We start from the raw sequence: 27,493 nt of genomic DNA on the forward strand, positions 1-27,493 counted from the left end.
AAACAAAGGGCTTATTGCTGTGTTCGTTCCTCTGTGCTTATCAGGTACAGACTGCTTCAGCGGTAGCCACACACAGCTGACAGGATCTGTTGCCCCTTATATTCCCTTTTCCACCCCCATGCTTTTTCCCCCACCATGCCCATGCACTCCCAAATAATCAGCCTTCCCCTGTTTATTCTTTTCCCACTAGCTTCCATATGGCTGATTTTACATCCTTATTCAGTCGCCCTAGTAACTTCTGCCTTGGCCAGCAGTGCTGTCAAGCCAGTACCCGTTTTTGTGCTGTTCCTTGGGTTGCTAGTTGTTAGTGTAGCCTCAAGTTAAGGTTAGCAATCTGCGTATGCACAACTCCCTTTCTGCTGTTTGTTATCACGGTGATTTCTCATGTTTTTACCTTATTAGTGTAGCTGCAGTTCAGGTTCATCAGTGTGCACACATGCCCTCTCACCTAGAAACCAGACTGGTGAAACTGCTGGTGGAAGCACCTTCTCCTTCATCTACTCAGTTTGAATTACTAGGGACAGACCTCATGGCCGGTGACAGCCATCACACTTAACGTTCTGCTTTCTGCCTGCCCTTCCCTTCTTAATAATGCCACATAATACATGCACATGGTCCAGGCTGTTGCTGCATCTTCTGGTGTATTGCTCTGTATTTCTTCCTTAGCTGCCTGACAGTGATGAGCCAGAGTGGGAAATGCTCATTAACCCTTCTGTCCTGAACCAGACATGGCTTGCTTTCCTGTGACTTCTTCCTTTCTCTGCTTGGTCTGGCCTCTAAACCAGATCTTTATGGGCAAGATGCTCTTTGCTCAGCTAGAAGACAAAAAGGAAGAGCTCAGAGAGGTTGTGTGCTCCACCCATCTGCCTTAATTCAGAATGACAGTGTGAGAACAACCTGCCAGCATACAAGTTCACCTGTAGATGTTTCCTTTTAATACAAAGGCCAAATAAATATTTAGGTGTTGCAATGGAACTGCATTTTTCAGTTTTTCCCAATTATTTGCTATGAAACAGCAAGAAGTGGAAAAGTGTCTTACCTGGTGCCTGAAGTAGTCGCTGCTGTGGCTGCTCACCTGCTTGGGTTTACAGATGCAGTAGCAGGGCATTAGAGATTATTTTTTTCCTGAGGCAGAAGGAAAAGAAACTCAATCCTAGGGAAAAATTCTAGACTAAGTAAAATGACAGTATATCTGGTTTCATTTATCTATCTAGTATTAGTTTACGTTTCCCTGCCATCAGACCATCATGTCACATTGCAATCTGAGACAGCACCTGCAAACCAAGCAAGTAAAAATATAATGATGAGGTTTAGAATTACATTTCTCTATCCACAAAAAAAAAAAAAGCATTTCCTTCCATATACAGATGGCTCTTGATATGTCGTAAGAGATATCGCCATGCTAAGTAATGAGAACTATACAGTAGTTTCTCTGGTTAAAAAAAAAAAAAGATCATTTGTACTGTGAACCTCATTATTTATACCTTACTGATGGTTTAATAAGACAGTAGGTAATGCCTAAGATTAAAAAAAGGATGATTCTTTGAGTTCAGGTCTGAACTAAAGCCAAATTTTGAAGGAATGTAGGGGGGGTTTAAATTTTTGGCATGGTCCACCACTTCTGGATATGCCAATCTGCTGCAAGCTGATCATACTGCCACAGTAACAGTGCTATGCAAACAAAATTTCTGTCTGGGTATAATACGGAGGGTGAGCAGAGGTTGTCCGTTAAGCTGTCCTTGTAGGTAAAAACAGCCCCCATGAAATTCAGCTTAGACTGGGACTTTAGCAAAGAGGGAGATTTATCACATCATTAGGCAAATATATTTAAAAGACGCAAAATACAACTTTGGGATCACTTCATTACATGTTCTGTGTTTAAATGTAACTTGTCTACCCTGACTCAATTGCAATTCTGTTTTTGTAAAATATTTTGCTTTCCATACAAATTGCTGAAAAGACTTTTCAAAATGTCACTATGTGTTAAGCACTTAGTACTCACAGGATCTTCTGAAAAGCCCATCTGCTATGCAAATTAATATCTAAGAGTAATTTCTGAATGGGGATTCATAGAGGAATGGTTCAGAAAAACACTTAGCATATGTTTACCTTCCAGTGATTTCCATAAAATACAGATTTTGACTCGAATACTTTATACAATGAGGAATGATTTCCAGAGCTGAGGTTGTACTCATTACAACTAATAATATCAATATACTGCTTGCTTATTAACAGATTTGAATTTTATTTGCTCTTTCCGCTACCAAGTTCGTTTCTCAGTGATGGAAAATACATTTGTTTAATTATTCGTGACGCGTGTCCCGTGTGATTGTGGTATTCCCCACCCCGTGGGATGAGGTGACGTTTCATTCTCAGTTGCTTTCAGGAGCGCGTGTCCTCATTAACTCTTTCTGTCCTGTGCCCTAGTGCACCTGGTGGACATCTGGAACGTGATAGAAGCCTTGCGGGAAAATGCACTGAACAACCTGGACCCCAACATCGAACTGAACGTGGCTCGCCTGGAAGCTGTGATCTCCACCATCTTCTACCAGCTCAACAAACGGATGCCGACGACCCACCAGATCAACGTGGAGCAATCCATCAGCTTGCTGCTCAACTTCTTGCTAGCAGCCTTTGATCCGTAAGTCTGCCTTTCTTCCGCCCATCCCGACTGGTGAAAGGGCTTTGCTTGGTCCGGAAATATCTTCGGAAAACAATCGAACAAGCTAAATTCTGACTCAAATAATGAGCATTTGAATAGTGCTAACTAGGGAAAGAACCTAAATTAAGCACTTCTGCTTTTGTTTCTGTCGAGCCAAAATCAGCACAGCTATGTTTTCATCCCATACTCAGACTCGTTCCAGTTTATATCAAAGAAGAATTATCTACTGAAACAAATTTACATCCACTTTTAATTTGCCTTGTTATTTATTGACACGCCAGTGGCTGTCACCACTGCAATGCCTCTGCAGCAGTGACATGGGTTAATAGCTCATTATTTTGAAAGAGCTCATTTTCCTGCAAGTTCTTGCAGCTGTAAGCAATTTTTTTTCTCTGGCTTATGCCAGCGCAGTATGATTTTGCGACCATGACAGAAATAGGATAAAGACCTGGAAGTGATGCTGAAATTCGTGTTGCTTATTGCTGCATGGAGCCTGATTTACAAAAAGGACAAGTTGGAGACAGAGCGAGCCACTTACCTTAATGAGTATACTGTGTATACATATTACGGTTTCTGAATACATAGTTGTCAACCTATACCACAATATTTGCAATACTCAAACCTGGATTATTCAAGAACAGTGGTTAAGTCTGTCAGATGCAGATAATCTATTGCCTCTTTATGCATTATATTTTGAAAATTCACCAGTTGAAAACACTGGCCGTGGCACATTAAAATAAGGATGCTGCTTCCATCTCCCTCCCTCTTTCTCATCCTCCTGCTTGAAGGTCCTGGTGTTGGGTACCGTGCACCTTTTGGAGCCAGACCAGCCAGCGGCTCAGTCACCATGGCGACAGGGAGGAAAAAGTAGATGTTCCACATGACAAGGCTGCACACAACCTCTTCTCTGGTCCCTCCGAGAGGAAGAAACAGAAGCCAATCCATTGTGAAACCATAGCCTTCAGGAATACACGAGGAGAGGATTTTACTCCCCAGTAGGGAAACGGAATGTGCTTAAAGGGGCAAGGTTTCGCTTTCCCTGAAAACATCCCACAGGCTGTGGATCACGACCTGTTTCTGGGCTCCTGTGAGGACCTCCCAGGGGTGAGGAGGCTGTGACCCACATTCCCTTTGCCAAGCAGCAACTCAGTCTGTCATGCTGCCTCCAAGCAGGTTGCCCAGGATGTGCTTCCCAGAAGGACAGAGACACCCAAAGGGCCCGCAGGATGAGGCTTCCAGCTCTAGGGTCTGAGATAGGGACTGGCTGCCTATAACCCCGTTTTAAATGCATCACATATCAGGGATGATGTTCAGGTGCAGTCTGCATTATTGAAGTTCAGGCTTCATGGGGATGTGTGTCAACTAGATCTCTCTTTACTGTGGTGGAAGTTTGGTCGCCTGTCACAGATACAGACATACAAGTTAAGCGTTTGATTCTCAAAATGTGCCCTACCCTTTAGTGTGGTTCAGATTATTGAAGTTTTGGGCAGTGGAAAGGTCCTTCTCTGCTGAAGGCTACAGGTTCGTGGAAGGAGGAGCAAAGTCTTTGTTCATGGTCTCATGGTCACAGAGATGCAATACACTGCATGTAGGGGGAACAGGAGGGGAACCGTGAGGCAAGAGGAGGTATTTATCTCACTCTCTCCGCATTTGTAGAAACTGGACTATTAAACTGAATTGCCTGCAGTCTTCTCCAATGAAAAAAATGAGTCTCACTAGGTGCATGAATCGTACTGAACTCACAACAGTCACCCATAAAATAATCCTGTTATCTTTGAGCTGGGTTTACTCCTCTGTTTCTTAGCCTTGTTTTAAGGAAACAGTTGACCTGCAGAAATGCTGTCCAGACTTGTAGATGGCTAGTGATAAATTGTTTTTTTATGTTCATTGATTAATGTTAATGTGATCACATTTGATTCTATGAACACAGACAACAACCAAAAAACCCCCCCAAACCCTAAAAACCCCACAATAGCTTTCTAAGACCACAACAGTAGACCAAGACCAAATAGCTCTTTGGTATAAATGAGTAGGCTGTTTTAACTGATCGTAGATAATTTTGGTATTTGTGGCTACAGAAGGCAATGGCTACTCCTGCTGTATTGTGGATGCAGAAAAGGTTGTGCAGTTTCTCAGGCCCCATTTGAAATGCAAAGAAAGAGAGTGCAGAAGTGGACTCTGCAATTCAACATATATGCAAGGACCACAAGGGACAAGTTAATGTGTGATTTAAAATCTAGTAGGCCTACCACTGTCTCATTTATTTAGTTCTAGTTAATATATACTGCCCTGTGTCTGCTGTGCTGCCTGAAGATCCTGCAAGCTTTAAACGGAGCTGCTTCTTTCGTTTATAGTTGTTGAAAACCTGGCATGTTTCTCTGCCTTCTGGCAGGGAGTATTTCTCTAGACCTGCAATACAGATGTCTTCTTGGGAGCTAGAAACTTAAAAGGAACCATGGTGCAATGCTGTGGCATGTGGGCCAGCTTGCCCACTGCCTGTGCTGAACATTCATCCCAATTTTTTGATGATTTTTTCACTCCCTTGGGGATTTGTTAGGCCTACAGATAATTATATTTTCCTACTGCTCAACCCTGAATGGAAAAAAAGTGGGGAAAAATTATCATGTGTAAGATTTCATGTGACACTGACTCCAGTGCTTCTTCATGCTAAGCCAAAACCAAAGTGCAAACTTATAAAACTACAAGTTAACAAATTCAGAATTCATGAGTAGAAATAGAATTCAGTTTAATTGGCTGTTAGTGTGTGAAAGTCAGCATCGTGTGGTAGTGGACCCCAGCAGACCAAAACCAGTGAGCAGAATGGGGCAGTTGGACCTTAAAGAACTAAGACAAAAACATGCCTAATTTGTGTTTTTAAGCGCACATGAAAATTGGGCAATAGCTTTTACTTCAAGGTCTACAGTGATTAACTGGCTTTATGAAATAAAAGCATACTTCCTACACTGGCACACAGTGCTTTATAAAAAGATGACAAATTCAAACCTCTCTGAAAAATTCATCCCAGGCCAGCACCAAAGCCTGCGCAGGCAGCCAGGTGGAACGTCAGCCTCATTCAATCGAGCCGTTCCCAAAAAGACTCCTTTTAAACAGACTGTAAAATATTCTGTGCTAGATCATCTTCAGCACTGATTCAGGATTGCAATGCAGATATTCCGGCTGCAGAGCTTAACTGACAAGATCATAGATGATTTTCCTCTGTCCCTTGACGTACCTGTCCTACGAATGGAGCTGTGAGCTCTGGGCTATTGGAACAGACCCAGTCTACCCAGAGGAGCTTGAAATATTCATGCCCTTGCTTAATCAAATGCACATTTGAATCATACTGAGTTCAATACATAAAGATGTTCAGTATCTTTTTTGAAAGTATAAATTCTTGCTCATCCATCTATTCAGAGCTGTGAAGTGTTTAATTCCTTCTCTTTTCCCTCTTTGCTAATCACTGAAAGCTGTACAGGCCAGCTAGCATGTATGAGGGAAGTCCAGCAAAAAATGCATTTCATAGATTTGGTCGTTATGAATTTTGCCCTCTTAAATGAAATAATTTAGCTTGATTCCAAGAAAATTTCTTCTCTGAAACCTGTTTGTGAAAATGGGAATTCGTTATTGTAATCTCTGACATTGGCTGCCCTGATTAAAGTGGTTACAAGTAAAAAAAAAAAAAAAAAGAAATTTTGTTACATTTTAAAAAGAAATGTTAAAGCTTTGGGGAGGCATCACTTCATGCCTAGTTAATGAACATAATTGTATTTTCTCAGTGTCCATTTCACGGGACACATTCGCTGTTTCTAAAGATGTGGTGTTACTTCTTCACAGCTTTCACCAGCATATGGCTATCTCAGTAGGAATATTGCTAGAGACATCCTGACAAATGTCACTGTCATCCAATTGGTACCATGCTCCTTGCTGACGCAAAAGGCAAATTCAGGCCCTGGAGCTGGACTTGGCCTTGTATGGTCTGTGGGTGTTGTCAGGCGGCCCTTGCACTGGGGAGAGGCTCTCTCTCTGTGCAGCCACATGTTTGAAGAAGAAACCTTCTGCTCTGGTGTCTAAAAGCATGTCACCTGCAAGTGAGGTGATTCTGCCCGTCTGTTCTGCTCTGGTGAGACCCCACCCCTACGTCCAGCTCTGGAGTTCTCAGCACAGGGAAGACATGGACCTGTTTGAGAGGATCCAGAGGAGGCCACCAAGATGATCAGAGGGCTGGAACACCTCTCCTGTGAGGACAGGCTGAGAGAGTTAGGGTTGTTCAACCTGGAGAAGAGGAGGCTCCAGGGAGACCTTATTGCAGCCTTTCAGTACTTAAAAGGGCCTTATAGGAAAGATGGGAACAGAATTTTTAGCAGGTCCTGTTGCAGTAGGACAAGAGGTAATGTTTTTAAACTAAAGGAGAGGAGATTCAGACTAGATTCAAGGAAGAAATGTTTTACAGTGAGGGTGGTGAAACACCTGGCACAGGTTGCCCAGAGAGGTGGTAGATGCCCCATTCCTGAAGACATTCCAGGACGGGGTTCTGAGCAACGTGATCTAACTGAAGATGTCCCTGCTCATTGCAGGGGGTTGGACTAAATGACCTTTGAACATCCCTTCCAACCCAAACCATTCTATGATTCTATGATTTTTTGCCCTTTTTTCCCCAAGCAGCAGGAGACAACCTTAAGCCCTTGCCATCATTCCCTTTCCTAAATACTCCATCCTGTGTTGTTATCAAGTCCACATCAGCTTTAAGGTTTGCCTTTGCCATCATTTATGCTTCTAGTGCTTTTCTTTAGGGACCTGAAGAATAACCTCAGTAAGAGAGATGCTATATAAAATAAAAATATTCTCTATCCTCTCCTATTTCTGCTAGTAAAATTTATATCTCTTTGCATTAGCCAGCCTAAAGCTTCTTTCAGGGAGCCCCAATTTCAGTAGAGATCTCTGTGCTCCTGTGAGAGACTGCTTCAGCATTTGCTTTTACACAGTGAACACTGAAGCCCCAGCGCTGCCCGTCAAGGGTGTCTGTAGTGCTTAGACATAGCTTAGGGCACTTCTGGATCCAAATGATATTGGCGAGTCTTAGGCCAATTATCCTGTCCATTATTCAGTCATATTTATTTATACATGCATGTGCGTATATTTATGCACACACACACACACACATATATATTTGGAGGGTAAATTGAATTTATACTGGCTCTAGTGCTGCTTTTATGAATAAAAATGACTGATGCAAAATACAGTGTCAAAACTAATCAACTCAAACGAGAGATTTAAGAGATAAATGAAATATTTTCTTTTTCTGTTCCTCTGTTTCATAACCATTTGAGTAGGGGAAAAGCCGATGGCTCTGGGATGGAAAACTGAAGGCAAGTTGATATGTGTCTGCCATTCAAGAATATAATCCTATTAGTAAATGTAACTAAACCTACCAGGAAAAATAATCTAAATCTGAAGCACCTCCACATGGGTTTTATTTTTTCCTCCAATTCTTCCATTGCTTCTTAATAACACAACTGCTTCCACTTAGCATTTTTTTTCTTAAGTATAACAAGTCTTTTAAAGGCAGGTGAAAACCTCATGATGAAACAGTGTAGAAAAAGTCTGAAAGGTCTAAAGACAAAACACAAAAAGAATATGAAATTACCAATTTCTCAGCCATAACAGTGCTAGGTCCTGGTTTACACAAATTGGAATCCAGTCAACAAAGGATGGAAATACAAAAGTCTGGAAATTCCTATACTATTATTTTAATCTTATGAAGCCAGTGAAAGAGAACACAATGTAATGAAAATGTGCATGAAAGCCAGCATTAAAGAATATAGTAAAGATTTATTTCTTAATTATTGAAGCAGTGATTTTAGTTCTTTTTGTCTGAATATCTGGTTGATTTTCTGACAAAAAGTATAATTTTAAATGAGTCTAAAGAATATTTAGAATTAATATTTAGAATCATGGGTTACACTGATATAAACTAAATCCAGTTCATCAAACTTTAAAGATTATTAGCCAGCCAAACTTAGGGAACTGACTCATTTTCTAAAACCTGACTGACTTAATGAACATAGCAGTGAAGCACGTAGCACGTGTTAATGTACTGACATGAGTATACCATTCGTGTCTACTACATTTGTATATGTTACAAATATGTTATTAGTCTGGTTTGGAGTTAGCAGAAAGACAGACACAGTCACAGACTCTGTGTCTTTCCAGAATCAGTTTATCTTTTAGTTCTGATGAGACACAATCTTCTTCAGTAGAATTATGAGTGACAATCAGCAATTTCAGAAATATTCATGAAGACCTGAATTTCTATATATTGCTATTGCCAATGTGGTTAGACTATCTTATGCAAGACATAATTTTATATATTTTAACAGGAAATCTCTTCTAAATGTAATGTTCCCTGATAAAGACTGAAGGTCACAGAAGCTCCACCTCCAAAAAATGACTCAAAACTTTATTATCTGGTTTCATCATTAGTCCTATCAGTAGAATTTAGCAGGAGATGTGGGTACCACTTTGCTAATCTCATAAATATTGGCTGACTGTCTCTTTTTGAAGCATAATGGCAGCATGTTCTCACTGATGTCATTAAACAGTATTACTGTTAAGTAATGCTAAGGATTTTGGATGACAGATAAAAGTTGCTTCAGTACAATTGTGGACTCTTAATGCCTTACAGTAAGACTCTGAGAATTCCAAGAAAAACCACATGTCACTGTTTGGATTCCAAAAAACCCCATTAAAAAGCAAATGAACTTAAGAGAGCGTGGTCATTCTCATCGTAGGAAAGGGACCGAACATCACAGCATATTTGTGCTGCCATTCCTGTCAACATTGGACTTAGATTAGTCTTTTAGGAGCTCAGAGTGTGTTGCAGTGTGTGAAGCTGTGTGGTACTCATGCAGCTCGAATACAGCAAGGTTTCCATAGTGGTGGGTAATCAGTAGGGACCATCAAGACTGCAGAGGGATAAAGGGGACAGCACGAGGAGCATTACAGTTAAGGCATCCCGTGCTTCAAGACAGTAGAAGGAAGAGTTGGCAACATACCAAAGGTGAACACAGCATCCTGAGAGTGCAGTGTATGGTCTGATCCTTCCAGGGAGAAAAAAAAAAAAAAAAAAGAAAAAAAAAAGTCTTTTATTTTTACCTGAAAGTGGCTGGATTTACAGAAAAAAATATGTCTTTTTGCCCCAAGGCATATTCCTGTGTGCATTTGAGATTTAATAGTATTATGCATTGTAAGTTGGAAATAGAGAGCCAGGCATAGCCTCAGCTTGAACAAACCAGGGGACAAGACTTTTCTATATATCACAGCAAATCTCCTTTGTTCATTCTGGATGAAGGTATATTCCCCATTTTTCAGCAAAGTCCTTCTTAAAGGTTCATGGCGGTCAGGTGTATCACTTAAAAGGCAATTGTTGGAACTTATTAACAGGTACAATACGCAGCCTGTGCAATTGTGTGAGCCTTTTGTGTTTTTTCACTTTTAATTCCCAGTGTTGATTTTTGCATTTATTTGCACTCTTCTAGAGACAGAAGATACATAGTGCACTTAGGACAGGGAGACCCTGCGTGTGATAGATGCCTCCAGTGCTGCTGTAGCACTAATAGCAGTAATAATCATCACCTTAGTGTATTATGAGATAAACAGTTTAATACTGAGCTTCTTATACATAATAAATCTGTTCCAAGATCTTTACAGAACAATGTACTGGTGTGTCTTCCCACAAAATAAACTTTGATTTTAAAAGTCTTATTTCTTTGTATGGGAATCCACTTACAGTGTACATTATAGTATGTCATGTCAATGATACAAATTTGAAATGGAAAGAGGTTCATAGTATATCATATGTCTACTTTCTACTCCTGAACAGGGAAGGACATGGTAAAATTTCCGTTTTTGCTGTCAAAATGGCCTTGGCAACTCTTTGTGGAGGAAAGATCATGGACAAATTAAGATGTAAGTCTCTTGTGTGACATTTCTTACCTGTTAATCATTTTTGTACTTGGAGAGATAACAGTACTGGTAGGAAAAGACAGAAGTAGGATAAGTTATAGTTTTGTGGCTGGGTTTGGGATTTGCTCTGTCTATATCTCCAAGTAAATCCCACTAAATGCTTAGCTGAACTTCACAGCTGACTTCATACTTTTTAGGCCAAATTGCATATGTTGAGGTTCTGATTGATGGATTTTATTTTCTTGGTGGGATGGGATGGTTGAATTCAGAGTATAGGTAAGTGCCTCAAATGTTCAACATCATGAGGTATCACTTAGCAATTTCATTAGACTGTTTTTAATAACATCTCTCTCATTTCACACTTAGAAGTACAATATATTTATGCACTATTTATATTTCTTCCCATAGGCCATATACTAATTTCATCTGCTTTAGAGAACTGATTCCCATTTCACAGGATCTATTCGCAGTTCCCCAATAGCCAAAGCATAGTTTACTTGTAGCTGTAGTGAAAAACTTTCTGTTCAGTGCTATGATGTCTGCAGCTCAGGTCCAGAGCACACCTTTTCAGACTTTTTGACCAAAGGATTAATGTCAGCCTTCAGTTTCCTCTGAGCCTTCTACCACAGCCAAAGATAACTGAGTTTACAAATTGTTGTTGATTAGAGTAGATATGTAGAAATCCCAGGTGCTAACTCAGTCTTCTAAATTTAGTGCCATTTTTAATATATTTTTTTCTACATAGAAACTCACATACAGACTGAATTAAATTATAAATCATAAATAATAAATTGAACACTGTTTGTTCCTTAGTCTGCTTTAAGAATAGGAGCAGGGGCCATCCAGCGGAAGGCTGGAGAATGATGCTGTTTTTTTGGATCAGCAGTCCCAGAGTCCTGTTGTCAGAATTTCCCCTCTAGGTTCATGGAAATGAAGCAGCTGACATGACAGCCTGAAAATTGATAAATGTTCCTTAGTCTGTGATCCCCTGATAAGCTTTGGATCATTTTAAACAAGGGGAAAAGTAAAGGCTGAGAAAAATGCATCTCTGGAATAATAAAACTATGATATTTTTATACATGAACAGAAAAAGAAAAAAATGTAGGAGAGTGAAAAGCAATGCGTTTGAAAGACTTTCAGTTCTTTGTGTGTCCAAAATAATAATAACTGACTTAATGAACTCATTGTCGAGATTTCAATTTGACATGGTAGGCTGGCAGTAAGCAAAAAGCTGATGTTGTGCATCTTGTCAAATTAGATCCTTCTTATCTGATTAAATTACTGCCTCATGCCATGCATCAGACTTTGCATAAAAAACGACCACACGCAATGAAAAAAAAGAGCAGGAATATTTTAATGTCAAAATCAGCTACTTTTTACATATGTAAATCATTCTCTTTGTTTTCTATTGAGAGGGATTATAATTAAAGATGCAGTAGTAGTGGGGGATTCCATAAGCAGAACATCTTGTTTAGCACTTCTCATTGAAGTCAGATGATACTGAATTCAGAGCACACCTGTAGCTCTCTCTGAAGTTGCTGTGTCCTTGTCTTTTCCCCCTTCAGATATTTTCTCAATGATTTCCGACTCCAGTGGCGTGATGGTTTATGGCAGATATGACATGTTTCTGCGGGAGGTTCTCAAGCTGCCCACAGCTGTTTTCGAAGGGCCTTCGTTTGGTTATACTGAACAGTCAGCAAAATCCTGCTTCTCGCAACAGGTAACTGAAGAGTGAGCATCCTAGACATGGGATCTCAATCACCCTTCAGAGCAGGCCAAGACATTATTCCATTCTTACGCATCTGTGCATATTTGCCCAGAAAACACCTGGCTGGATGGAAGGAAGGTCCACTTTGCTGATTTCGGGCATATAGGTTAAGTGACTTCATTAGGAAGCGAGTCTCTATAGCTTCCCCATCTAGCCACAGAGAAGAGTAATTACTCAAAAAGTAATTCAGAGCAGGATCTTAGCCTACATGTTCCTAAATTAGGGATCCTGAGGAGACCAACATCCTAATTTAAACATCTAAGTTAGATTCTTACATTTAGGTAATATAAATATCCAAGACATGCAATTCTCCACTCCAGTTAGTTGTTACTATAAGTGTATGTGAGACTTCAGCTTTTCTACACAAAGCTCAAGTCCCACTGAAAAAATCAAACTACATGTTTTCCGAGTGTTGACATACACACCCAAGAAGATTACGAGTGAGGAGAAAATTGCCTTACACCTTTATTGAAAATGGGAGTCAGTACATATTAGAAAATCCCTAGTCTCTTACAGATAACATCAGTGAGATAGGGTCAGGAAGGCAATGAATTTATCCTGAAGAAAATATGAGATTTTTTCTCAACTCACTAGGCTCTAATGGTGCACTGAGTTCAGTTACGTTGCCTGCAGATAATACCTGCACTTCCAAAGTTCTTGTAATCAGGGCTGGTTGTCCACATCTCCAGTGGGGAATGAGAGAATCCCTCTAACTCTTGCTGCACATCACACTGTATAATTCCATAAATATAAAGTAAGGGAAGATGCTGAAACTGGGAAAATGTTAGAAATAAAATAGTATTTTCCTTCTCTTTATCCTTCCATTCACTAACTGAATATTGTTCAACAAATAATGCTGAATGGAGCAGGAATAGTGTTATTTGCATGAAAAACAGAGTCTTATTTTTTGTTTTCCCTCACTTTGATCACTAATCAATGGTCACTCCAGTCAGTTGAAAGGCATATTTAAAATTCATTTATGGAGTCATCTCCCAAATAATTTTAAATCGTCATGTGTGCAGTATGTGAAACTAGTCTTGTTTCACACAGGGAGACTTAAGACAGCACTTCATCTTCTATTGAAGAATTTACATAGTAAAGTGACTTTTTGTAGTTTTGTGTTAAAATAATAAAAGAGTGCTCTTGTATGGCAACAGAGCATTCAAGCTTTGCATGTTGGACGTGCTATATTAAAGATTTTTTAAAAAAAAAAACAAACGTATTGAAAAAATGTCATTCAGGCCTCATTTTCTATCTAAGCAGCCATCAAAAATGGCACTTCCATTGACTTTGCATCCAAATCAGTGGACCAAGGTGCTTTAAGAAACAAAGTCTCCAAACAGGCATTGGATCGTTTAGTTCACAGCCAATTAAAACTGGTCAAGAGTTTGGTGTCTGGCTGGTGTAGGTGCACAGCAGATTTACAAAGCTGCTGTTTTGCATCTGTAGGCAGCCAAGTGCTCTTGTAAGTCTAGTCTGATATTTCACTTAAATTTACTCTATGTCGTTCCCATTACGTCCTCACTAGGGATGAACCGAAGTTTTGTAATGAGACTCAAAACAACATATCCCTGTGACACTATGATAAATGGTGTTTACAGTCTTAGTTACACCGTTGGTCATTCTTTCACTCTCTCATATTACTCTTAGTGTTATCAAAAGTTGCTGCTTTGGGATAAGTTTGGCACTCTCTCTGTTGTTCTGACTGTGGATCACTTTTGCTTACCAGAAGCCATTCCTTCCCGATACATGGATTCTTCAATTTCATGGAAAGAAAAATTTCTGGGAATCATCTTCTGCTCACAGTGTCAAATCTGTTTCAGTTTGCATCTGAAAGGATTTCTCCTATTGCAGAAATGTTATATTATTCCCCATTGTATTGGTTTCCTTGATCAAACCATGTATTTTCCTCCATCTGTGAACCAGTGGTAGATTGAATAGCTATTCAAAATAGAAACAACAGTGCTTCCTCATCAGCAAATTTATGGACAGAAATGCCAGAACAAATGACTTACTGTTTCAGAATACAAATCTGTGGATCAGAAAGGAGTTTTATCGCCACTGCTTTCCACCATAGGTAGGATTAATGTGAAGTTATTCTGTATTTGTACTAAAAAGTGTTGTTATTATTATAAAAAACACCTTTTATTTCTCTTTTTTTTATCCCAAACTAAAAAGACAGACAGTAACTTCGTTTTCTTAGCACTTTTCTAAGTGTTACTCCACAAACCTAGACTCCATATGCATGTAGCATATATTTAGAAAGCAGATTTCAGTTTCAACTTTCCCAGTAGCTGAAAAAAAAAAAAAAAAAGACCTGCAGGAGGAAAATGTGCATTTTAAAATGTATGGAAATTGTTCTGCAGGTGTCCTTTTAAGGGACACCGCTCTCTCTAATCCATAAAATCAGTGACCCCTGGCAGAGTTCAGCCATAAAGCTGTCAGTGAAGCTAAGTTGCTTTAGTTTGTGCAACTCAGGTTTTAAATTATAGCTGCATTCAAGAGCCTGTTCCTTTTTGGAAGAGCTTCTTGTCTCCCCGTCTGTTTGCTGCCTTAGAGGGGTTGTGTGTATGCTGCCAACTTATCTGCTTTGAGATCAGAGGGAAGACTTAAGGCTGCTCAGCTTTGCAGTACAGGGCACTGGAGGACCCTTCTTTTCCTAGACTGAGTTCTGCCTTTTCCCCTCGGTTCTGCTGCAGACAGCACAGACATTTGCTGGCAGTGCTGGTCAGCAAAGCCACACCAAACATCCACAGCAGGTCTCCAAAAGAAAGATGCTGTTCTATGAGCTGATGCTTGTAGCATAGGATGCCTGTTTGGGAAGCGGTTATGCACTCTCCATGGCTGGGAAGATCATTCGTACAACTAGTAGGTGGCAGCTGTTTGATTGGACCTTCATACTGTAGATATTGTGGGAAAAGGTGGTATTTCAGTGAGATTTAGAGCTCATATTCCGTCTGTTTCCATTTGTTAGAGAATCAAGACCATTTTCACAACTAGCTTAAAGTCTTTTCTCCTAGGGACAAATGCTTTTATATATTTCCCAATATCTGGCAATATTTCACCCCTGAGACTGTTAAAGACTGAGCTATTTTCCACTGATCACTCAATGTAGAAGAGAAATAATGGGTTTCTTTACATTTGGTGGCAATTGTATGTACATGCAGCGCAAGCACTCCATTTGGAAACCTCAACTGTTAAAAGCACTCCACAACATGCAGAGATGATTCACGTCATTGCATAGCTGCTGTTCTGCCTCCTCATGGGGTAACCACAGTTCTTTAGCAAGTTAAAGCAGTAGCTTATGCAATCAGATATGAAAATTTAGCAATCCCTTTGGATATGGGGATGCTACTTAAATATGTATGTCTATGAATTAAGTCTGCATACATTCTCAACAGGGCTCAATATTATTGCATCTTAATTTGCTGATTTCTTAAGTACTGTCTGTCTCGTGGGTTGGACTAGATGATCTCCACAGGTCTCTTCCAACCCTAAACATTCTCTGATTCTGTCCTTGACTACCCAGTAGGTGCGTACTCTGATACACGCTATATAGCCAGTATATGACATAGGAAAGAACAAGTATTTATGGTGGAGATATCTCAAACTGACATGTCACCTATAGGTCTGAAAAAAATAAATGAACTAAGATTTGTGGTGACTTTTTCCAAACACCTAAGAAACTTAAGGCCCTGTATTACTGTTTTAAAATCAACAGGGATATTTTAGAGTTTAAATCTCTTTGAAAGATAAGGGAGCGTAGATCTTTAAGTTCTTACATGTGTGGAGAGTTTAGGAACAGTAACAGTCCCTGAGTGTGTGCAGACACAACATCCCACAGTCAGAGCTCACCCATAACTAGTTGCCATCACTCAACAACAGACAAGCATAATTTCTTAGATTATAGTAACACAGTTGCCTGTGATGGTCTCTTCTTACCCTGTATTTGTTTTGAAATTATACTCCCTTGTCATTATTTTCTTTCAGTTTCTTTGTTGGGGTACTTTCAGTGACTTTTCATGTGAAAATTCGTAAGACATAGCGATACCCTGCATGCATTCATCCTTGTTACAGGGTACTCAAAACACATGAGAACGTGAAGAGTTGAATGCCAGTCTTACTCACAAAGCATCTTCAGGCAGAGACTTTAGAAGAGAGTCTTGAAGTGAACAGGAGATGGGTGTCTCCAACCCAGCCTTGTGAAAAGGACTGCTAGTCATCCAGAGTTTACACTGTAACACTAAAAATAGTCTGGAAAAATCTTTGCTAGTAGTGCTTGTTCTTTTTAGTAAACCAGGGGTACGAGTAGACAGTGTCTGAAACTTTTTCCAAGTGTTTCTATAAGGGCAAGATAAAAATGATTTTGATATGTCTAATTACTGATTCTTTGTGCATGTTTGTTTGCTTGTTTGAGCAGAAGAAAGTCACATTAAACACTTTCTTGGATACTCTTATGTCTGATCCACCACCACAGTGTCTAGTGTGGTTGCCACTTCTGCATCGACTGGCGAATGTTGAAAATGGTAAGTAAGAGATGTTACAAAAAGAGTTACAAGAGTAAACTTTTGCCTGGTGATTTTCTCACTCTGTGGATGGTTTTGTAGGAGCTATTGTTCTGGGTTCATTGACTACATGTGCTATTTTTACAGTTGCTGGTAGAATATTTAAAGAATACTGTTGGTGATTCGGCCAGGAATGTAGCTTAATTTTTGCTATGCTCAGGAAATTATCCTGATCATGTCCTCTCCTCCTGTGCTTCGAATAAGCAAAGAGTGACAGGACTTGATCCATTCACACACTTATATTTGGTAAACTATTGAGGCCACAACTTTTATTAGGTATGACATACGGCATCAGAGAAGGAACAGCTTGGCAGTTTCTGTTCATGCAATATTCTTGGCATAAGATGTCCTGTGCAGTGCAAAATACCAGCCAAAAGGTCCTTATGGAGGATGTCCTCCTAAGCCTACACTGCCAGACAATATACTCTGAAAACGAAGTTCCAGGTTCATCCTTATCCTTTGCTTGTGTGGAAGATGAGGATTTAACTGTGAGATGCTTCTTTCTCTTCAAGGGTTGCCTTTCCCCAAAATTATCAGATCACATATTTTAAGACAGGAAGAAATCATGAAGATCAACTCATTTGATTGTCACACAGTGCATGTTGCCTGTCCCTGAACAGTAACATCTTCCTCAGCTTTCCAAACTTCTTGAGCACCTGGGGGAGAGTTCACAGACTCACAGATGTAGTCCTCCAGCCAAACTCTTCATGTTCTCTTTTTGTAGAAGGTGCTGCCACACTGAAAGTGCAGTGGCTTGTGCATCATCATCTCACTGTGAGCACCACCAAATTGTGGCCTACAAACTCTGTACAGTTTCTCATGTAGTTCTGGAGGAGTTCTTCAGCTCCAATGCAGCCAGCTTCTGCGATCCAGAAGATTCAGCACTACCAGTATTAAACAGAAATAAAAAAAATAAAAAAAAAAACCATGAGACAAGAAAGGCCTTTTTACTGCCTTGTTTATCTGCATGTACTTGTTCCTAATGGGGCATTTTTTGTTCATGATCATCAGGAGGCAATGATGCTGACAGTCGTTATTCCAACACTTTAAATCTAGAAAAAAGGAAGATTTAAAAAGGGAGGAAGTTTATACCAAAAAAAAAAAAAATTAATTTAGCGAGATAAATAGATTTTTGTAAACAGTTTTCCAGCCCAGTATTTTGCCTCAGAGATTGTTGTGTAAGAGGCTTGTTGAACATTCCTGTGTTGTTGCTGCCTTGAAGGTTTGCCTTTAGCATAACTGAAGCTTTGGGACACTGCACAGAAAAAGAATTGAGGGGGACAGGAAGAAAAGATCATATATACTCACCCTGTTGGGCAATAAATGTATTTATACCATATATCCAACAAGAAAATGGGGCTGGCGGAAGGGAAGGTATGTAGCCATTTTGGTGATAAAAGGAGAAGGATGTTGTATGTGTTCTTGTAACTAATAAATCCCTCTTCCACTGAAAGGCACCAAGATGGGTAAGGTGATGTTCCCAAGTCCTTCTTGGCTACAGAACCACGTATCTGCCCCACCTTTCTCAAGCTCTTGTCATCCATCCCCATTCCTTATGAGCTTCACATCGTTTCCCAGCCTAGAGCACTAAGCCTTCCTGCTGTGAAGTTCTGGCAAGGATTAAAGCCTTGATGCATTTAGCACTGATCCAAATCCTCCCAGACTGAACCTTGTGACAGAAAAGCAGAAGGTGTCTGGGAACAAGGAGATGTTCAGTACCCCGTGGTAAACTGGATACGTGCTGTAGAGAGGAAAAAAGAACAGAAATAACGCTGTTGCCAGGAAGGGGCTTCAAAATGTGTGCTCGGTGACTTGAATCCTCGTTACTACCTGCTTCTGCATGGAACGGAGAACAGGACCACACAGAGGCCTTCAATGGCCAGCTTTCCAAATCCGGGCATCCAAAGCTAAGTGTTCAATTCCACATATAGATGCTTAAATGATGCCGGTTGTACAGATGTGACAGCAGTAATTAAGCGACAACGACATGCCTAAGGACATTTTTGTGCTTCCAGTAATCAGACAGCCGAGTTTGACTTTTCCTCTGAGGCACACAGCTTTAGCTCCTCATAGCACAGCAGAACATCCAGCTTCCCCCAGTAACGCAGCTGAAGGGTGCCGTGGATTTGCCCACACATGAATTTCCTCTGCCAGGTGTTCTGTTAGACACTGAACACGAGCAGGAGGTGCAGGCGTCAGCTCAGCGGTGATGAAGGCTTTGGGGCCCAGCATAGGAAGCGTTGCCCGTGACTTCGCGCAGGTTGAAACTCAACTTTTCATGGGCCAAAGCTGTGGGCAGCATCAAATGCTGCAGATCGCCAGAAACAAGGAAGGGACTTGCCCTTCAGTTTGAGTCTTTGTCCTTAAACTTTTGCTGGGGGTTTCTCTGCTTTGGTTTACCGTTCGGCGTTTCTCTCTCTTGCACAGTCTTCCACCCCGTCGAGTGTTCCTACTGCCACAGCGAGAGCATGATGGGGTTTCGCTACCGCTGCCAGCAGTGTCACAATTACCAGCTCTGTCAGGACTGCTTCTGGAGGGGCCATGCCAGCGGTTCCCACAGCAACCAGCACCAAATGAAAGAGTACACGTCATGGGTAAGGGAAGGCTTGTGCCTCTCTGCAGACTGCTTCACCCTCCAGCCGAGGGAGAAGCCCCTGGCCACGGCTCCGTGCAGCCGTCTGGCGTGGGGAGGCCGGGAAGCCGGGCTGCTGGTTCGGATCAGCGACTCTGTCAGGGGGTCTCAAGCCCTGGGAGCCATCAGGACAGCGCAGAGGTGGGAATGGTCTTTTCGGGGTGAGGTTCTGGGGTGCCTGTGGCAGTGCGTGCCGGGGTGGGGGGCAGTGCCGGAGGCTGGCAGCAGGGCGCCAGGCACAGGGCAGCTTCTCCCATCCCCACAGGACTCATGGTAAAATTGTCATGGGCTTGCTCTGTTTGACACACTGTTGACTACGTGCAAATGAAATGGAGAATACTTAATGCTCATTCATCAGTATATTCAGTCGAGTGGCTGCAGCATATGTGTAGCATTTGGGATGGTCCTGGCACTGTAAGTTTGAGCGTGGTCACAGGCTTAGATCCACAGTAGCGTTTACTGTAGAGAAAAACACACTTCACCCTTTTAATTGTTAAGCAAAATGATTCGATGCCTTTTCTAAGCTGGAAGAGAAGTATCAACAGCTACATGAACCTTCTCTAAAGGGCATCAGACCTGGGGACTAGGCTCTCCGTGAACTGGAGCAAAGCCCCAACTGAAGTGCTTGGTCACAGAGCATCCCCATCTTCCAGGGGTCAAATCCAGACATCAGCAGAAAAATGCTAACTGCTCTCAAATATTGCAAAAGCATATTACTATAAAAATAAAAGAAAACAGAATTATTCTTATAGCAATGGCTCGTGTTTGTACAGCACTTTGTGTGTATTTTTAACAAAGTTCTGAAGCTTAACACTTTTTAAATATCTGGTTTTCTATGGATGGAGCAGGCAAGGGTTAAATTTGATGTAGTTTGCTCTGTATGCCAGTCACAGGGCCCTGCCGTGCCTCCCAGCAGATCTGGGTCTGTAATTGTTTTTGTGGGTCCTAATTGCTGCTTGTTGCTTAGACAGAAACGGCTTGAGTTTAGTCTCTGAATAGGAGAGTGCCCACTATGTAGCTCTGACTCCATTCCTAATAGCAATTTGTGCTATAAAATAATTTTTTTGCTGTAGCCAGTGAGCTGTAATTGTAGGTAGGAAGTAATTGGAAAATTTAAGAATTCTGCTTAGCAGAAGACAAAACGTGACTACATGCCTGGTGGTTTTAAATGTTTCCTTGTCAGAAACAAACGTTTTCTTTCAAGTTTGCAATTGCCTTTCAGTAGCATTCATTAGCATTTGTTCAAACCAGGTTAGCACTCTCTATTATGCATCTGTATTGAGCTCCACATGCAGATTAAAGTTGTTCATGGGCACAGCGGAACTCAACTCATCTGAATTCAGAGTGAAATCGCATTCATAATGAAAGAGAAAAAGCCTGAACTTTACATATTTAGGCTGCAATTCTGTAATATAAATATTTCATTATTATCTTGATTACAGTCATAATTCGATGTTTGTGCACATATATACTGCTACTCCTGTTAAGTTCCAAAAAGATTTTTAAATTTCAGCGTGTTGAGCTGTGTTTCAGAGGAGGAGACAAGTGTAAGGATCACTACCCCTGTTAACTGGCAGAGAAGCTGAATCACAGAGCGGTGGGTTGGATTCCCTTAGAATCTCTCACACCGCCTAAAAGACACCCAGGATCTCTGAGCCTCTCCTTAGAAAAGTGTTCAACTACAAAAAGTGTCCAAACAGAAGCAGAAAATGCTGATCTTTTTTTTTTTTTTAGACTTATTGATGGGATCTCAGAGTGAAAAGCGTGCTTCTTTCACAGAGCCTCTCCATCTTTTGGTGACAGTGACATCTTTTGGTGTCAACCTCTTCTGGTGCACTGTCACCATGATGGGGCAATTCCTACCATGCGTGTTTCTGAAATTTCCTGCTCCCTGGTGCGTCAGGGGCTGCAGCGGCCTTGGGAGGTGGAAGAGAAGCTTTGTAACAGCAGCTAAGCAGTGCAGGGTGCTGATGCTGAGGAAGGAAATTCTAGCAAGGAGAAAGAATACAGCAATCTTCTGTCTTGCCCACAACTTAGGAAGGAGATGGTGTCCCATATGGTATATCTATACGAACAGGCATACACAGATTTGTTCTGCTTGCACTCCCAGCTGGAGAGGTACAAGCCAGCTCCAGTCGAGGCCACGCTGATTTTGTGCTGTCCTTCATTCCATACTGCCCAAGTGCAGCATTGCCAGGATCCTAGCCGTGACAACTGCACCTGTCCATATAGATATACGCTGCCAACTGCATCTGTCCATGTATGTGTACCCCCCGAGCCCAGTCTAAAGGCCTCCAAAGATGAGGGTAATCTTTCCTCCAAACTGAGCTGTCTTTGCCTTACCAGACTCTCAGGGTGGGAGGGGGGTAAGGGGCGTGTCAGTCAATACGTATGTAAGCTGTAGAGCTTCCTGTTGTTTTGTGCTTCCTATAGCAGAAACAGTATGCACCTTACTTTGTCCAGATGACCTCTACCTTCCTTGTTCCTCCCAGAAATCACCTGCTAAGAAGCTAACTAATGCACTTAGCAAGTCTTTAAGCTGTGCTTCCAGCCGTGAACCTTTGCACCCAATGTTCCCTGACCAGCCTGAAAAACCTCTAAACCTGGCTCATATTGTGTAAGTATCTGTGTGCTGTAGCAAAAGTAAGCTTCATTGTAGGAGTTGCTTACACCGAGTGTAGATGCTATATCTCTGAACAAAACGAGAGGCAGCTGTGGCATATCAAGCTCAATGCATCACAAGTACAAATACAGCAGAAAACTTTTTCAAGGCATAAAAGAGTGCTTTGCTCTTCAGACACGTGGTGTCTCTGACAGATATATAGAGCCAAATCCCTGTTACGCTTGACTGTCAGTTAAAACCTCTTTGTGGAGGTGTCATGGGAAGGATGATGTTCTTTGGAATGAATCATCCAGAGTTGGATCTGCTGAGCTGCCCTGCTGCAGTGTGTGGGGTAAAAGCCTGGCTCTGCTGGTGAGGCAGCCATCATTTCCCAGGGCAGAGTTTGGCCATCCTTAAGAGAAATGGGAAGAGACAGAGAGCATGAAACTGAAAGAGAAGCCTCTGTTCCCTGTTGGCTGGAGGCCCTCGAAGGCCTGGGGGTATGGCAGAGGATAACGGGTAGTTAAAAACTGGGCTACTGTGTATGGATTAAATGCATTTAGGCAAGGCAAGGGGAAGGTATCGTAATTGAGTAGGATCTGTTCCAAAGCTTTGTGAAATTAACACCTTCCCTTCTTCCTAACTGTACAGGCAGAATTTAGAGTGATTGGATGTGAGAATGACCGACCATCTATTTTGTGTTATGATACAGTTTCTCTTTATTAATAGATTAAAGGCAATATAACTTGGCAATGTACATTGGCTATAATGATACGTGAGTGAAAAACCTGGAAGTTGTGGAGGTAGCATGATCTAAAGCATAATTCACATAAATTAACTGAGGGGAGAGGTATGCTACAGTACCTCCTCGGGAATGTCTTCTCACTGATCTGATTTTTATTTTTAAACATAATAGAAGTTGAGGGAAACAGCTATGGGCAGGAATCCAGGCAAAAGGGGGTTTATATGTGCATTTAAGGGAAGAATTTTGGCAACAAAACAATATCCTTTTATTAGCTTCCAGCTTAAGTGGGAACAAGTATTCTCTGCATTATTATACAGCCTTTCCTTTTCATCATTCTTCCACCTCTGAGTAGTACCAGACAGAAAGACTGCCTTGTTTTTTCACCTAAGTCAGAAACACATCTAAGGGTCATCTAGTGAAGTAGTTATCAAGGTGTCATTAACCTGATGGAGGAACTCCTCCCCTCCCCCAATGAAGAAGTCATTTTTCCTTTCTACACTTAAGATTATCAAAAAAAAGAAACACCAGACTGCAGAGATGACAAATGCCATGGCCAGTACATCATGGAGGGATTTTTAGAGGCGTTCTGCACTGGTCTGACTTCATTTCCTTCTAAGCCTATGGGACCATTATTTTTGAAGTGTGAAGAGGTTAGACCAGCATGGAGCACTTTGGAAAATTCCCCTTGTGTAATTTGGTTTATTACTGTGGGTATGTGTTATGCCATAACGTGCATTTATTATGTAGCGTATTTCAATAGTATTGAATGTTTTCTGCCTCCTTCACAAAAGTTGATTTGAGTATCATCAGCTCTGAAGTTTAGAAATAACCTCAGAAAATATACATTTATAGTCAATAGCTAAGTTTTCCTTTGCTTTACCATCAAATCTGCTGTTCTTGTCTTATCACACAACTGTATATGTATGTTTGGACATCTCTTTGATATTCAAGCTGAACCTGAGAAATATGACCATGGGCATCAGCCTTTAAGGAAGTTACCTTGGGAAAGCTCAGATTAGTTTAATAGTAGCTTTCTTCATATAAGAAGAATTGGCGAACTAATGCTAATCACAAACCTTCGCAAAGCCTTGGAGTTTGCAGACGTTTGTACACAAGAGTAACTTTGCATATTTAAACAGCATCAATCACCTTTTATACATACAGGCTCTCAGGCTTTTTGCAGAATCAGGGTCATAAGAATGGAGTATGGCCAGTGCACTACTTAGACCATATACATATTAAACTGACAATTTAATTAATGATCTCTTTTCCATTTCATTTTGGCTGCATAAGAGATACTTGGTGAGTATTTTTCTTCTTTAGTACACTTATTGGAAGAAAATAGCTTGGAAAAAAAATGTGTTAATCTTAATATTACCAATCCTCGACTTTTTATCAGAGTCCAGAACCAAATAAATAATTGTCTTTGTGTACAGAGATGGTGAAAGGGAAGACCTCTTTTGGGGGTTACAGACTTTCCCTCACACCCTTATTATGAGGTAAAGCTTAGAGAAGACAACCTGCAGTGTGTCTGTGGTGATCTGCTGAAATCCGTGAGTGCCACGTACCCACTTCCTCCTCCCTCAGCAGAGGTGGGATGGCTGCAAGGCAGAGCAGAGCCCGAGCTCTGCCACGGGATCGCTCCTCCTGCCTCCTTCCCTGGGACAGCGTTGAGAACCAGCCGCTCCTCCCTTTGCCTCCTTTGTTTAGGACTCCACAGCCCAGGGTTGGACCCATCTTTCAGAAACCACGGCATGTGCCCGGTTTGTTTTTGAATGTGTTCACGGGCCAGTGATTGCATTGAGAAAAGGAAAAATACAGTAGTCACATGTAGTTGGTATGAACTGTTTCTCCTGCATCAATTACCAGCTTACAGTTCCCAGGCAACAAAATACCAGTTGCTTACCCATGAAATAAAACTAGTTTCTAAGTATTCTCTGGAAGTTTATTTTCAAATCTTTATATTTCAAGACTCATGCCACACTGACCTTTCCAGAGGATTGGCTCTGATCACGGCCTCATCCAGGCTCTTCCTGCCTCTGATGAAGGAGTCAATGAAAAATAATATTAAACACTTCTCCATAAGTACATAGAGCACAAGGTGCTGCTTCTCAGATTTGTGACTGACCAGAAATGAAGTTTTTCATGTGGTCTACAGGCACATTGTTAGGCTAAAACCATATTTTCATATAAAGAAATAACATGCCAAATCCTAGATCTTTCCATTCCAAGTTTTAAACTTCTTATAACTGGTGTATTTTCATGCTGAGGAATCTATTTGGACTTGTCAAAGACCACATTTATGTTGTTTTCTTACAGTTACAAAATAAAGAAAACTTATCTTAATTGTTCACTTCTGTGCAGAACCGGCTTTCTTCATTTGTTACAAATGGTTTGAATGACCGGTTGTCTTGCACAATTAGAGCCCACTGAATATTTTGCAGATGACTACTGTATTTTGATTTGCACATTTGCAGAATTCAGAAGGCAACACAGATCTTTCACAGACCTTAAAAGGGATATTAGCCAACTTGAAATCTAGGCAATTTGAAATGTGAATTATATATGGCTTCAGGTTCTGCTCTTATCTGATTGAAAACCCTGTGATTTTTAATAACATATTTTTTAGTTTTTCCAGAGCGTCTATATCTTTTGCCCAATGTTGCATAAGACGTCCATTAAGAAGGGGAAATGTCTACTTAATGGATACAGAAGAAAAAATTATGCACGAAATATTTTTTAGGAGTAGACAATAGAAAAAAGCAGAGGAAATATTCCATCTCGTTTCATTTTTACTAAGAGCAGGAAATAAAGAATGTAATAATAAAACCATCATTATTAATGGGTCCTCTTAAACTAGATACTTACTTTAAATTTTGATTTGGGGGTTGAAAAGCTTTGCGGTTAAACCAGTTTAGTAGTACGTGTATTTTATGGGACACTTTGGTCACTATGTGGATGTGGTAGCCTGGAGCTCCCACTGGGGATAACCTCATGAAAAGCTGTGTAACTTATAGGCGGTGACCCCCTGCAGAACTCCTTGCTGCCGCAGCACTCAGCCTCGCTGGCTGGAAGCAGCAGCTACACCCTGGACTACAGGCACTGGAAAGGAAAAATGGCATCGTGGTTGTTTTGCTAAAGCAGGGGAAAAAATGAATCAAAATGCTTAAAACTCCCCTCAAAACACACAAAAGTGTTTTTTCCTTTCAGCGTGTTTTTATTAACTTCTGCTTAGAAACACAGCATCTTTAATTCAGAGCTATTGCTACTTAAAGCAGAAGATGCCAGTAGTAGTTCTACTTTAAGCAAGAAGCTGATTTCATTCTCTGTAAATGTTGCTGATGAGTTTTCTTTTGTTCAACATGAATGCAACTGGATATTTTGCCTTCTTCTAGGCCCCCCCGACCTGTAACCAGCATGAACGACACACTCTTCTCCCACTCCGTTCCCTCAGGAAGCCCTTTTGCAAACAGAAGGTGAGTTCTTACTGTAATTTAAATTAAACCATTATATGAGGGTGATGGAGGTTTCAGTTTTCAATTCCAACCCCCCAGGAAAAAAAAAATCAAACAGCACACAACCAAAATAAAATTGAATGACATGAGCAGAAAATGCCTTGGTTAGTTTGGACTAATGATATGTAGAAGGAGAACTGGCATGAGGGCACCCCAGACTCCTCACAACAGAGAACTGAATTTCAGTTCTCATTGATCCATTACATCCCACTAGATGTGTTCACATGCAACCCAGGCAGCCTCCCCTAGGGGCTGAGAATGGGCTGTTGATGAGAAGCCGTTTTGTAGCAGCACTGTGGGAACAGAAACTGGGACGCGCCGTTGCCTACTGGGAATGCCTGCATCGTACTGCAAGATATGATAGGAATACAGGGAAAAATGCCTTCATCCTTTCAAAATAGAGCAAGACACCCTTACTCCTGTTAAACCACTCAGATTTTCATTAAAGATTACAAGAGAGAAGGAGCTGATTTTGCCATTTGGTGACCCTTTGACAAACAAACCAAAGAGGAGTGGTCAAAAACATTAATCCCAAATAAAAGGTGCTTGCAACTGAGTGTGTACATTTTGGCTCAGTATTTTGGGTTATACGGCCAAAATATTTGTGTAACATTTACTAGCTGTTTCACCCCATCTATGTAAACCTACTAATGCATATAGATGAGAAGGTGGCAGAAAAATAACATCCTGCTGTATTGGGGAAGACGAGCGATAAGTTTTCCTTGAGTGCATTTTATTGCTTGGTTCCTGCTGCACATGTCAGTGCTTCAACCTTCCCAAATAACCAAACACAATCTTGGGGTATGCATGGCTGCATTCTTTAACACCAGGTTCAAACCTGCAGTGTACCACACTGCAATGTCAGAGTCAGGAGGTTTTACTATTACTTCAGTTTATTGTTATCTTAGTGCAAGTAGCTGCTGGATGCGACTGAAATGCTTTTTGAAAGCCAGTCCCAAAGCAGCCCCCATGACCAGATCTGCTGCCTGTACAGACAGTGAGCCTGCAAATGCAAATTGATTTCTGTTGTTAGGGTATATGG

The 27,493-nt window shown here is 41.0% G+C and overlaps 1 protein-coding gene across 33 annotated transcripts in view; it reads left to right on the forward strand.

The window, feature by feature from the left end:
* The window catches only part of DTNA (dystrobrevin alpha), a 231,979-nt gene that overhangs the window by 159,643 nt on the left and 44,843 nt on the right, over positions 1-27,493 (forward strand). For 31 of the 33 annotated variants that reach the window (XM_065053463.1, XM_065053466.1, XM_065053464.1 and 28 more), the window contains 7 exons: positions 2,428-2,641; positions 10,542-10,627; positions 12,190-12,344; positions 16,813-16,918; positions 19,385-19,551; positions 22,082-22,206; positions 26,332-26,412. In XM_065053463.1, the coding sequence (XP_064909535.1) occupies positions 2,428-2,641; positions 10,542-10,627; positions 12,190-12,344; positions 16,813-16,918; positions 19,385-19,551; positions 22,082-22,206; positions 26,332-26,412 (934 nt within the window). Of the gene's footprint in view, positions 1-2,427; positions 2,642-10,541; positions 10,628-12,189; positions 12,345-16,812; positions 16,919-19,384; positions 19,731-22,081; positions 22,207-26,331; positions 26,413-27,493 lie in introns of those variants that run through there. The other 2 variants (XR_010470553.1, XM_065053473.1) reach the window with 2 other exon arrangements.

This window comes from Columba livia, chromosome 2 (genome assembly GCF_036013475.1).
Source record: "Columba livia isolate bColLiv1 breed racing homer chromosome 2, bColLiv1.pat.W.v2, whole genome shotgun sequence".
Taxonomy (NCBI): domain Eukaryota; kingdom Metazoa; phylum Chordata; class Aves; order Columbiformes; family Columbidae; genus Columba; species Columba livia.